This window comes from Octodon degus, unplaced genomic scaffold (assembly GCF_000260255.1).
Source record: "Octodon degus isolate 3935 unplaced genomic scaffold, OctDeg1.0 scaffold00032, whole genome shotgun sequence".
Taxonomy (NCBI): Eukaryota; Metazoa; Chordata; class Mammalia; order Rodentia; family Octodontidae; genus Octodon; species Octodon degus.
Window position 1 is genome coordinate 5,527,713 of NW_004524608.1, and position 14,180 is coordinate 5,541,892.

Below are 14,180 nucleotides of genomic sequence, written 5' to 3' on the forward strand. Positions count from 1 at the left end.
CTGAAGGGTTCTGTGCTGGGCCTGTGCTCTGGGTCTGTTCAGGACCCCGCGGCCTGGGTCGTCTCACTCACTCCCGGGCCTGCGCTCTGGTCTGTTCAGGATCCCCCGGCCCGGGTCTTCTCACTCACTCCCGGGCCTGCGCTCCGGGTCTGTTCAGGATCCCGAGGCCTGGGTCGTCTCACTCACCCGCCGGGCCTGCGCTCTCTATTGTTTCATTTTTAAAAGTCATACATAACTTCACATATAGTAAAGAGTGTGCAGGGACCAGGGTTTGATCCCCGCAGGGACCAGGTTTCCATCCCCGGCACCACATGCCGTGCCGGCCCTGCCCCCGGGACGCACTGAAAGGGTGCGCACCTGTAATCAGCGTTTGGGAGGCTGAAAACAGGAGGATCACTACAATTCCGCTTTGTGTAGTGAGACCCTGTAGACCCTGCACTAAGTACATTTTAAAAGAAAAAAAAGAAGTGTGTGATTGGCGGAGAAGCATTAAAATCCCATCATAAGTCAACCACTTTCTTTCAAAAGTTGCAATAAATTATTTTTTTCTGTTTCACCTGTGGTATCCTAATTTCTACAATGTGGATAATAGACCTGAACTGCCAAACTCCCAGTTATTGTGACTAGTAATTGATCATAATATGTGAAGGGTTCATAAAGCATAACAAATGACATTTAAGTAGCCACCCTAACCACAGCACCTCTGAGCTCATTTAGTAATTTTAAATCCTGATAAAGAATATTCCGGTTGTACTGGGGCCAAAGAAGGTAGAAAATACACAAATTATCAAAGACATAGCTTAGTGGCACAAGCACTTGCCTGGCAAGCGCAGGGTCCTAAGTTCAATTCCCAGTACCAAAAAAAAAAGAAAGGAAGAGAGAGAGAGAGAGAGAGAGAGAGAGAGAGAGAGAGAGAGAGAGAGAGAGAAAGAAAATACACAACTCATATGTACAAACTAAAGCCAGGAATGTACACACAGTCATGAGGGCCTTCCTGTGTGTGAATATGACCATGGTTTTAGCTCTAAGGTCAAGCAGCAAGGGGTAATTGCACGTATGAGAGAAAAACAGCTAGAGTCCAGCTCAAGGACAAGTAGATGCGCTGGTGTATTTCAGCGCGTACCTTCCGTTCGACCATCCTATCCCATCTCCAGTACCTGAGCTTTTCTGACTTCTGCCCACGCTTCCAGGCTGATCCAAATTAACCAGTCACCACTTATTTACGTCACTCCTAAATTTTAGGACTCATTCTTGCAGGAATGTGCACGCTTCTCTTTCTAACATTCATCATATATAAATAACTGTAGACAGTCCCATGACCCCAAAGAGTTGCCCACTGGAGTAAGTAGAATAAAGAGTGTTTGCCTCATTTTTCCACGTTGTTGTATATGTTACATAATAGTTGTAGCAAAAAGTAAGAGAAGACCAACATTTACTAGCTTAACCATTTTCGCATGTACAGGATGGTGGCATAAAGTCTACTCCTTTTCCTCCCTCTGTTGTTTGAGATTACGCCAAACCATCCCTTTAAAAAATTATTTATTAAAAAATTTACTTATTTATTATGGATTTGCCATACCCAACCATCACATTCATCATAGAGGGTTTGTACCTCTGCCGGGTATGTCTTCTTTTTTCCCTCTTCCTTCCATCCCTTCAGGCCTTCTTCCCCTCCCCATTTTTCCAATGCTTTCTTTCCTTCTGTTCTCTTTATTTTCAATCCCATTTTCCTCCTTCTCTGCTGCGCCTCTCCCTTGCTTTCCTCCGCCTGGGAACGCGCTTCTCCCGTGTTAGGTGCATTCTCAGCACTGCGCAAGCGATCTCGGAAATCATTTCACACTGTAGCCCTGAAACCCTACACCCACGAGCCACTCTTTCCTCCTCCGCCACCCCAATCTGGGGAAACTGCAATGCTATTTTCTATTTCTAGGGAACTTGATGACGTTGAATTCTTTTGCACGATCTGTCTTTTCATAACAGGTTTATTTCCCGTATAGAATCCATCCACGCCGTGACGTGTGTCCAAATCTCGCTCCTTTTGAGGGTCGAATAATGCCCGCGTTCGGGTCCACCCCATCTCTGACTCGGGTACTCCACTTTGCACCCCTGGTGGCTTTGTGAACGATGCTGCGGCCCTGGAAAGAGCGTGGGTATTCCGCCCCAGCTCCGCTCCTCTCTTCTCCTCTCCTCTCTACCCGCAGCCCCAGCCGCCCCGGAGGCAGCAAAGAGGCCGAGGGCGCCCCGCAGGTGGAGGCCGGCAGGCGGCTGGAAGAGCTGCGCCGCCGGCGCGGGGAGACCGAGAGCGAGGAGTTTGAGAAGCTCAAGCAGAAGCAGCAGGAGGCCGCCCAGGAGCTGGAGGAGCTGAAGAGGAAGAGGGAGGAGCGCAGGAAGGTGCTGGAAGAGGAGGAGCAGAAGAGGAAGCAGGAGGAGGCCGACCGCAGGGCCAGGGAAGAGGTAGGTAGGCGGGGATGCACAGCTTGGACCTGCCCCTGGGAGGCTGAGGCATGAGGGTCGCAAGTTCCCAGCCTACCCTGAGCCATTTGGCAAGACCTCTCCCTCTTCTGAATATTCATAAAAGGGCTGGGGCTATAACTCAGCCCTGAGAAGGCCCTGGGTCTCAATCCTCAGTACCAAAAATATATATTACATGTCAAATGTAAGCTTACCATGTGCTAGGCACAGTCTAAAAACTCTGGACAAGTTCATTTACTCACTTCTCGTGAGGACTCTAGGATATTGGTGCTCCCCATCTCCTTTGTGAGGAAATTAAGGCACGGCGAGGTTGTTTTCATTTTCCAAAGACTCGCTTGCTTTAGCTTATTGCCCTGTATATGCACCCTCCTTAAGTAGAATTAGAAATAAAAATTACAAGGACGAAAGCTTTGGCTTAGCACATGGAAGAGATATTTAACCAGCTACGACTGTTATTGGGGTAGTTTATAAAGTCCATTCTTTCCTTTCATGCTGGTATACGTTGTCATTTTGTGGATAAAGAACCAGGAACCAAGTAGTGGCTTGTTTGAAGATTCTTGAACTAATAAGCAGTAGAATCAGTATTGGGCCCGGGAGCCGTGGCACACTCCTGTAATCTCAGCACTAGGGACGCTGAGGCAGGAGGGTCACTGTGAGCTCAAGGCCAGCAAGGGCTACAGAATGAGTTTAAGGCCAGCCTGAACTACATGGCAAGACCCCATCCCAATTGGGACCCTGCTTTTCCAACTCTATCCCTAGAACTTTTGCGAGTGATATCCCGTCCTTCAGAATATCCAGCTTTTCAGCAATTCTCTGACGTGGCTCCTATACACAATTTCCCTAAGCTGTGTGAAAAGTTTAGGTGAATTATTCCAAAATCTCTTCCAACTCCAGAGAACAGAGGAGTTAATGAAATAGATTACTGTAAACATCTCAATGTCACCACTGTGGGACTAGCTGTCATCATTTGAGGTTTGTCAAAGCATCTAAAATAGTGTGTTCAGTAGAGGTAGGAGGCAACCAGGAAACCAGGAAGTAATCTCTCAGGTATTTGGCAGCCATAGTACCATGGATCTGTGCGTTTCGCAGAAGCAATCTCGTTTGTCTTCAAGATTCTTCTGAGAAGTAAGGAGAAGGAAAGTTTTCATTCACTGCTCATCTAGAGAAGTAGAAGATCATTGCTAAATGACACTGGGAACAATGATGATACTATATCACCTGACGGGAATCACCTTATTGATATTTATCTCCAAATTTTACATGTCCTTTCCAGTGTGGTCCTCGCAAAAGCTCTAGGAAGTGGGTGCTGGAATCATCCCATTTTACAATGACCAGATCATTAGCTACATGACTAGGCCAGGTACAGACCCGGGTACCTGGACCTCCCTGACCGCCACTGAGGATGGCAGCATCCAGTCTAGAGCAAGAGTCTGGCACCCTCTCACTCCTGCCTGCCCCCTCAGAACCCATTTTGACGTCCTTGTTCCTTGTTCTTTCTCTTTAGGAAGAGAAGAGGAGGCTAAAGGAAGAGATTGAGAGGCGAAGGGCTGAAGCTGCTGAGAAGCGTCAGAAGATGCCAGAAGATGGTTTGTCAGATGAAAAGAAGCCCTTCAAATGCTTCACCCCCAAAGGTTCATCTCTCAAGGTACTTTCCCGAGGAAACTGTCTTATAACCCCTCTGTTATAGAAACTTTCTTCTAGGGCCTTCTTTAGTTATTGATTATTCAAGACCCTCCTTTGCCTCATTTATCTTTTAGTTACCCTGTCCATTGAGTCTGGTCAGGCTACTATCACTAAACATCTTAGGCTGGGTAATTTGTAAACAACCTAAACTGATTATTCATACTCTGGAGGTTGGGAAGTCTGAAATCAAAGCACTGGCAGATCCAGTATCTGGTGAGAGCTGTTCCTCATAGATAGTTCTTCTCACTGTGCTGTCACAGGTGGGATGGGAAAAGCACGGGGCAAAAGAGCTCTCTGGGACTCCATCTATAAGGGAACTAATGTCATTCCTGGGAGCTCCATCCTCATAACTTAGTCATCTCCCCGAGGTCCCATCTCTCAATACCAGCACTTGGGAATTAGATTTCAACATAGGAAATTTGTGGTCTAGACAGCTTCTCCTTGTTTACTATTATTGAAAGGAAATAAAGTGGTGATATTTGCATCTGTTGTTTATTAGATCCTTTGGTATATATTAAAATGACATTTGATAGTGATCTCTAAATTTCATTGTTCTACACTCAATCCTCCGCTTCATTTCTTGGAGAACTGAAACTAGAAAAGTCTTATAAGTTTATAAAGTAGGCAAATGTATTATGAAGGTTTAAGTTGCTTGTTATGTTAGCTTTGTCATGAAAAGCAGAACAGCTGGAAGTGATACAGGTTCAAATTTTAAAGCAGTTATCATGGGAAAAGATGGATTGTGACTTGGATAGGGTCCTTTGCCAGGATAACTCTGATCCTAAGGCTGCTGTCCTTGGACAGAGGTCATACTTAACATGAGATGGGAATATTTCCCAGGACAGGAGCAGGAAGGAGCTGAGTCGAGAGATGAAGGAATGGCCTAAGTAAAAGGGGAAAAACAGCAGACTCTAGGAAATACTTTCCATTATTGATAACCATTCTGTCATTATTTCTAAATATATCTTTTGGCTTAAAGGTTAATATTTCACTGCTCTCCCAGTACAGAGCCTCACATACTGATGATACTCAGAAACCATTTGTCAAATGAATAAATAAAAGAGTGAATAGATCTTCCAAGTAATTTTAGTATATTTATTCTATCCTCATTTGCTACCAGCCTAGCTAGGTTATAAGGCATCAGTAAAAGGCAAAACCAATGGAGAATCACAGGCAGGCTCTGAAAATGAAGTGTGACTGTGTATGTTGTGATTGGTTCACATGGTAGACAAAAATGAGCGAAGCCAATCTCTTACATTTTGCTACAGTAGTCTGGGCCTCAGTCTTATTTCATACCTCTTCCCGTGATCTACATTTGTGCCCTCCATGGTGACATTTTGGCCAGTGACAGACAATACAAGCCGAGGTGCTCCATGAGATAAGTCACCCACTGACATCATGGCCCTCCTGTGTTTTGAAAGTACCCTCCATTGGTGTCACCTAACTGGAGCACCTTTCTTAGAATGTGTCCCTGTCACTTAGAAACTCAGGGCTGTATTTGTTTTTTTTGTTTGTTTGTTTTGTTTTGTTTTTCCACTATTTTTGTTTATTAAAGGATTTCATGGGCAAATAATATGTTAACATATTAATTATTAGTGCCACACAAATTGAGGCACACACTATAGTAGGAGTGTGCTAGGGATTACAAGAAGAAAGACAAGACACAACAGCTGCTCTTGACGTGTTCCTAATTGAGGCAAACAAGCAGAGACATCTACAAACATTACTTACAATGGATATAACAGAGTGTATTTATTTTTGTTCTTTTGTTTACTTTTATTAGTCCATGTTTATAGTCCGTAATGATCATAGTGACACCTCAGCTCACGCACTGAATTCTTTCTACAAGTCTAGCTGCAAATGATATTGAATGAGAATCCAATCAGATTTCTCCATTCGATCAGCATTGAACCTGACCATTGTACTTGGGGCTGCTCTCATCTAATTCAGTTTGCAACCAAATTGTGAAGAGAATTAAGTTCATAAGCCAGAATACGACTGCACATATGTAGCTGTTCACTGGGGTCTTGAACTCTATTCAAAAAAAAAAAAAAATTAGAGAAGCACAGTTTAAGGAAAGGAAGACTGTTTATTGGGAAAGAGGAGAAAGGAGTGGATAAATAACTACCCTGATAAATCAAGTAAGAGGGCTCCAGAAAGAGGGAAGACTTGAAGATCCTTTGTTCTTGGCTGCTTTGATTGGGTGACAAAAAGACCCGCCCCCTGGAGAAGGCACAACATGATTGGCTGTCCCAGACCGTAAGACTGTCAAGTCCAATACCATCACTTACATAGAAATTCCTAAATAGGCTTTATTTGATTTTTTTGTCGTCCTATCAGTCCCTATCTCTGAAATGTATAGGCTAGATAGGAGGGACTGTACATACAAGGTAAAATTAGCAATTAGGTAAAGGGAAACAGAGAGAGAGAGAGAGAGAGAAAGAGAGAGAGAGAAAATGTGTGTGTGTGTGTGTGTGTGTGTGTGTGTGTGTGTGTGTGTGTCCAGGTTTAAGTACATATTTTATTTATTAAATAAGAGCGATCTCTTAAGTGGCCACCTTCGTCACTTTTGCGTCTTATTGAAGGTGGGGAGGCGTGGCTAGGCTAGCTTGGTTAGGGCACCTGCCTGGCTTACCAACTTTCTCTGGTCTTGTTAATTGCTCTCTCACTAAAGTTTTAACTTCTTCTGGTTAGGATTAGCCAGAAAGCCCAATGAGGTCCTTATTTTCCATATTTTTTCCTGTTCAAAGCCCCTTTCCTCTACCAAAGTACATGCTGTTGGTATCACCTAACCATAGCTTTCTCAGAACATGTCCCTGTTGTTTAGAAACTCAGGATTCTATTTTGGTTTTGCTTTTTTACTTTTATCAGTCCATATTTGCAATGCATAATGATTACATTTACTGTAGAAGATGGGTGCATGTACGTAACATTTCAATTTTTTGTCTCCCTTCCCCCTACCCCCTTTTATTTTTCCAGTGTCAGATTCATTTATTCATATAAAGTTAATTGTTATATATACAGATTAAGATCCAGACAAATAATGGCCAAAGAACATATGAAACATACTGTATTAAATCAAGGTACACTCTTAGACACATTGTCTCCACTGGATTACAATAATCTTTCTCTTTTTTTCTTACTATCTGTTATATATATAAGTGTGTGTGTGTGTGTGTGTGTGTGTGTGTGTGTGTGTGTGTGTGTGTGTGTGTGTATAAAATAAACCACATGCATTTATTTTTGTTTGGTTGGTTGGTTTCTTTTTTGTATCTTAGGGAAGGGTCTACAGGGTGTTCAGGGTCTCACTACTAGATTGGACTCGTAGTGATCCACCTGCTTACAGCCTCCCAAGAGCTGGGATTACAGGCGCATGCCACCACGTCCAGTCTCAACTGCTGTCTCAGCGCACCCTTGGGGTGGGACCAGCATGGCAGGCCTGGGAATCAAACCCCACCCCGGGCCCCTGTGCCTGCTTGCAAGTGCTTTAATCTGCTGAACTATTTGGCTGGCCTTTGGCAACCACATGCTATTTCAACTTGTCTCAATTAGTTCCTTTAACATTATGATCTTCTCACGTTAATTCCATTTTTCTATAATGGCTTGAGTTTGCCTTGATTTGCGACAGTTTCCGTATGCCTCATTTTCTCTCTCCATTCATCTGTTGATGGGCATGTAGCCTGTTTCCAAGATACTGCTATTATGAGTCACACTGCTGTCCCCGTGGGTACGAGTACATCACAGTGGTGCAATGCCTTTAACTCTTATTCATACTCAGACCCTGCTCCAAAACCTGCATTAGGGAGAATTCACACTAAGCCTTGACAGGATTTGTTATTCAATAGTTGCTAGGTACGAGTTACCTAGTGTTCACTGTACTGCACAAAAGAGGGATACAAAGCAGGATTACTGGCCCTGTGTGAGGCATGTGGCCAACTATCTCACAGGAAACAGTTCAGCAGTTACAGAGGTGACCAAATCGGAGCCCTGAAACATCAGAGCAGAGCAAGTGAATAGAAAGAGTTCATAGAACAGGCAAAAATGATATATGAACACTGACATGTTTGAATTTCATATAGTTTCCTTGTGTCATAAAATACCATGCTGCTTTTGAGATTTTTTTTCTACAAACATTTAACAATGTAGAAAAATTATTCTTAGTGTAGGGCTGTGTGAAAACTCAGGCCACATTTGGCCCATTTATGCAATGGTTGTGATGCATTGGCTTCTGCCCTAGAAAAAAGAGCAGAGACAGACAGAAACTTCCCCTGGTTCGGGCTCTCCCTGCACAGCTCCAGAGGCCAGCTCGTTTCCATCCTTAGCTTTTGTTCCTGTCTCACCAATAATCAAAGAAAAACATGCTCTTTCCTCTACCTTCCCTAAAGTGCCACAGAAGCTAAGTCCACCTTGAAACAATCTCAGTGACATAACGAAAGCATTTCTGGGGCTGGTGAGATGGCTCAGTGGTCTAAAGCACCTACTTGGAACAAGCTAAGCTTAGCAAAGCACAGGGACAGCGGTTCAATCCCCCAGCACCACATGCCAGCCAGCCCCGCCCCCTGGTGGGCTGAGCTAGCCACACACACACAAACTAAATAAATAAACAAATTAAAAAAAAATTTTTTTAAAAAAAAGCATTTCTGCAAAGAGAGACACACAGGCCGGGGCAGGCAGTCAGTTGCTTGTCTCCAGGGTTTGTGCCTTGAAGAAATGGCTTACACTGCTTTTCCCACTAACGTATCCTGGTGGCATTCCAGTAGCTATTGACACTCTTGACCCTGCAGTGTTTATTATGATCAGTATAATACATAAGAATATCGTACAATGCCAGTGGGAGGGAAGTATTTGATTTGAGGTCTCAAAATATTGTCATAGAGTATATTCTGCTAATTTTTCAGACTTCCATTGTTTGGGCAACTCTCAACCTAGTTTCTCATTCTTAAATTATGTCAAGAGTGAATCATTTCTCTTACATAATAAGTGCAAAGATTAAATGTTGAGCAAATTATGCATAAAGAGTTTTGCTGCTGCTTTCAACGATGTGTACACATGCTTTCGTGTACCCGTGAGTGGGAAAGTAGACTGTAGAGTTTACTGAAACTGGTAGTGTGCATTCACTCCCGGTTTTATCAAGACAACACTGCCCCCTGTTGGTCTTTGGAGGAACCAATTTCCCTCTTTAAACTTACACATTAAACTGAGCATTGGGTTAGCAGATTCAGTACAGGTTGTTTCATTTCTCACAGCCACTTAGCAAGGGCATTTTTCCAACAAGAGAGAGGCAGTCCATGTATCATGACCCATGGCAGAGTATGATAAGGAAGTCCAGCCAGAGTAGCTGTCATGCACACCAAAGTGGTTGCAGGAACCCAAGAGCCTCTGTGACTTGGGTAAGTGTGATGGTGAAGGGGAGAAATGTGACCCCTAGATTGGTTGCAAAGGGCAGGTGTCGGCTCAGCTAGCATGCCAAATTTTTCTTCCTCAGCTCCCCCATTCTGGTTTGTACCCCAAATCTTTGTGCCTGTGATTGCTCTATTAGAAAAGTCCCCTGCCCTCTAACTCACACATCACTCATCTTAGTTTCATAAACTCACTTATGAAATTAGACATTAATTACAAAGCTCAGTTCAAACATAAAAACTACTGAAAAGCGTTCTCCAACTGTCTTAGTTGCTTGTCTTACAAAAATTTCATTTTATCTTTCCTGTGGTACCTACCATTAATTTTTAACTATTTTATGTATATGCTCTATTAATTTTTCCTACTAAATGTGTGTGCTCCTGGGCCAGCGAGATAGCTCAGTGGACTAAGCACCTGCAGGCAAGTGTAGGGACTGGGGTTTGATCCGCGGTACCACATGCTGCACTGGCCCTAACCTCAGGCATGCTGAGCCAGCCACTGAGACCCAGTGTGGTGGCGCACACCTGTAATCCCAGTGCTGGGGAGGCTGAAAAACAGGAAGATCACTCTGAGTCTGAGCTGCATAGTTATACCCTGTACCAAATACATAAATTTAAAAGAAAGGAAATATTAAATGTGTGTGATCCTTAAAGAATGGGACCTTGCAAGCAGGTGCAGGGGCTGGGGGTTCAATCCCCAGGCCTGCCGTGCCTGCCCCCCACCATGGCACGCTGAGACAGCAATTGAGACTGGGCATGGTGGTGTGTGCCTGTAATCCCAGATCTTGGGAGGCTGTAAACAGGCAGAACACTATGACTCCAATCTAGTAGTGAGAGCCTGAACACCCTGTAGAACCTTCCCTGAAATATAAAAAAAAAAAAGAAAAAAAAAATGGGACCTTGTCTCTCTCAGTCTTAGGATGCTATAACAAATACCATCACATGCTGAATGGGCGGTTCAGTAGTCTTCAAAGAGTTTTGAAGCTACAAAATTCTTTTGGCTGTGACTAAAGCTGCTAAATCAAATCTTACAGTTTACTGAAACTTTATCACATTGAGGCGTTCTTGACAAATCAGCAAATCTCTCTGCTGCCCATCACCTATCAATGTCCCTTGTGTGTATGCCTGCCTGTGTCAAAGTACACTCCTTCTGGAAGCTTCCTTACTCTGCCCTGTCCGGGGCAGCCTGTGCATCTACTGGTTTACATTTGCCATAGGTCGATGTGCTTGAATGACCCCTTGGGCATCAGTTTGGACAAAGGTAGCAAATGAGTGTGGGCTGGTGGCTTAGGCAGCAGACACTGACTTCTCACAGCTTTGGGGACTGGGAGTTTGAGGTCAGCAGGCCAGCACAGTTGGGTTCTGATGAGGCCCCCCTTCTTCTGCTAATGTCCATCTTCTTCCTGAGTTGTTGTCAGGAGAAAATAAAGAGAGAGTAAGCAAGACCGTGGGCCTATGGTAACCCATCCTGTTCATGAGGGCTCCACCACAAAGCCCTACCTCCAACTGCTATCACAGGTGAATGAATGAGTAACCTGCCACTGATTTATGTTATTCCAGGGACATTTTTATCATCTGGTTTTTAGTCTGCTTCCAAGACTTTCTGTTTCTCTACATACTTCGTCCTCTGCCCATCTTATCTCCATCTCTCGGATCTTAACTATCCAATCAGTTTTCCTCTCTAGCTGTACACAGTCCCCTTATATCCTTATACATTCTTTGACGTTTATTCACCAGGTACAGAACAGTCATGGCATGACGTGAGAAACATCGCTTATAAGTTGAAAATGTTAACTCCATTTATTTTCTTTTCCAATTCCTAGATAGAGGAGCGAGCAGAATTTTTGAATAAATCCGTGCAGAAAAGGTAAATACGTTGGTTGTTCAGCTAACAATGACCAGCTGTGCATGGAACGATTCCTTTCTCCTATGTTTATGTACGTGTCTGTTTATTTAGCAGTGGTGTCAAATCAACTCATCAAGCTGCCGTGGTCTCCAAGATCGACAGCCGCCTGGAGCAATACACCAGTGCTATCGAGGTGAGCGCTGCCTTCCAAACCACAGCACAGGGAGCGGACACAGGTTCTGGCTACATGAAAGAACATAGAGATGCTGGGCTGGGGAGACAGCTTGGTGGCCTAAGCGCCTGTCTGGCAAGCACAAGGACCCAGGTTCGATCCCTGGTACCCCATGCCGTGTTGGCCCCAGAAGCCTGGGCATGCTGTGCTGGCCACCAAAACTGGGGGTGATTATGCCTGCAATTCCAGCACTGGGGAGGCTGAGACAGGAGGATCACTAGGAGTCTGAGCTACATAGTAAGACCCTGTATCAAATAAATAAATGAATAAACTATTTTTTAAAAAGAGCATAGAGATACTGAAGCCAGTAGTCACAGAAATGGTAGGATATGGGTGGTGCTTTCCTTACCTTCTTGTTTATAAATACTCATTATCAAGTTAAAGTAGTCGCATAAAGCAATATAAAGATGATTATAAAACTTAAGTTTAATTATCATCAATTGTCATCGAAATTGATTTATAAAAATTGATTGTCTTGTATGTGGAGGACCATAGCTTTGTGCTTCTATCTACTTCAACTTTTTTCCCCAGCCAACCGACCTGGGGGGTACTACTGTATTTGGAAATAGTGGGTATATCTAAATAGAAAAGCACTAAACGTGTCGGTGGCTTGATCAGTCTGTGTTTCTGGTTGGTTTGCCTTTGTGTAGATTTGGGGCTGTGACTCCAGGAGTCTTCTGCCTCAGAGCACCTGCAACCACATGCCTGTCTCAGTCTGTCTTTACTTCTTTCCTCTCCTTTGTGCTCTACAGTGTAGATGCCTGTAACTCACACATGAATTATAAGAAAGAATAAGAGAGGGCTACCTGCTAATTGCTGAAAGGAATAATCAAGGAGATCGATGTTACTAAAGTATAAGATGAAGTTTGGGGCCGGTCAGCTAGCTCAGCAGACTAAAGTGCCTGCTTAGGCAGAGCGCAGTGGCCGGGGTTCGATCCCTGGAGTGCCATGCTGGCCCCGCCCACGGGGCGCACTGAGAAAGCGATTGACGCTGAATGTGGCACACCTGTCATCCCAGCACTTGGGAGGCTGAAAACAAGAACATCGCTAGGAGTCCAATCTATGTAGTGAGATCCTTTAGACCCTGTAGACCCCGTAGACCTTGTCCTAAATTAAAAAAAAAAAAAAAAAAAAGATGAAGTTTGAATGACTATTTTCTTTCTTTTTTTTGGCGGAACCGGGGATTGAACTCAGGCCCTTGTGCTTGCCAGGGAAGCGCTTACTCCACTGAACCATCTCTCTGGCCCCTTGAATGGCTGTTTTCTATGGTGGGCAGGCCACAGCACACTCATCTTCAGGCCACAGCCTCTTATGGTACCACGCGGCCTGACTGACATCTTGACCAAAGGCAAAGGCCAGCATGCAGGAGCAGGAAAGACACCTGTGCCATTCTGGGTGTGCCTTTCATTACTGCTGGGGAGGTGCCTCAGATATGTGGGGAGGTGTCTCAGATGTGTGCCTTACTTGTTTCAATGCGCCATCTCCTCTCAGGGTACAGTTCTCGTGCAGCGGCACCTCCATTTTTCAGTCAGGACCTTTGCACATACCGTGGCCTCTGCACAGAATGTAGTTGTTTTCTGTGTTCCCTTTACCACATCCAGTCTTCTGTAAGATCTGGGTTTCCGTGTCACTCCTTGGGACTGGCCTGCTTTAACTCCCACACCAAGTTTTATTATTCACGTAATACCTGCTCTCATGCCAGGTTCTGTAGTACTCCATTGTGTTTTATAGTGCTTAACTCAGTGGGAAATAAACAGCTGGGTAGCTAGTCATGGTTTTCCCTCCTGTTATAGTAGAAGAACACATTACCTTGGTTTTTGTTTGTTTTGTTTTTGTGGCCAGCTCAGCCCACCCTGGGGGCACAGCTGCTGCTGCATGTGGTGCCAGGGATCGAACCGCAGTCCCTGCGCTTGCCTAAGCCTGCCTAAGCAGGTGCTTTAGACCACTGAGCTATCTTGCCAGCCCAACACTACCTTGTTTTGCCTGCCACCACACCCAAAGCCTAGCAGAGCACCTTGCCAGAGTGGGCACATAGGATGTAGCTATTGAAGAAGGGATGTGAGCCATCTCCCTACCAACGCATAGCATATTTCACTTGCAAAAGAGCCTCGGATCTTGCTCTGGATGCTTTCCGTTGAGGGTCATCAATCCTCAGAGTGCAGTGTTTCAACAGAGATTGTGATGCTTGTTAAGGATATTCACGTAACGAAATTTGAAGGGATCCTGTTGAGGAAGACCAGCTTCGCTGTAACTTTATGAGGACAAACTGCCGAGCAGTGATCCTAAAGATACTGAACACATTGCAGGGAACGAAAACTGCAAAGCCGACCAAGCCAGCAGCCTCGAATCTTCCCGTCCCTGCTGAAGGCGTGCGCAGTATCAAGAGCATGTGGGAGAAGGGGAATGTGTTCTCATCCCCCGCTGCGTCAGGCACACCAAATAAGGTGAGCGTGCAGCTTTTAATCCTTTAAATTGGAGGAGTAGAACTGTTTCCTAGGTCCCTTTCAGAATCAGCCTTGTTTGTAGTAAAAGCAACAAAGTGGTGCAG

The 14,180-nt window shown here is 44.6% G+C and overlaps 1 protein-coding gene across 6 annotated transcripts in view; it reads left to right on the forward strand.

The window, feature by feature from the left end:
• The window catches only part of Cald1 (caldesmon 1), a 202,237-nt gene that overhangs the window by 177,122 nt on the left and 10,935 nt on the right, over positions 1 to 14,180 (forward strand). For 5 of the 6 annotated variants that reach the window (XM_023713563.1, XM_023713558.1, XM_023713560.1 and 2 more), the window contains 5 exons: positions 2,202 to 2,454; positions 3,977 to 4,117; positions 11,378 to 11,421; positions 11,512 to 11,593; positions 13,939 to 14,076. In XM_023713563.1, coding sequence (XP_023569331.1) covers positions 2,202 to 2,454; positions 3,977 to 4,117; positions 11,378 to 11,421; positions 11,512 to 11,593; positions 13,939 to 14,076 — 658 coding nt within the window. The remainder of the gene's footprint in view (positions 1 to 2,201; positions 2,455 to 3,976; positions 4,118 to 11,377; positions 11,422 to 11,511; positions 11,594 to 13,938; positions 14,077 to 14,180) is intronic. The other variant, XM_023713561.1, reaches the window with a different exon arrangement.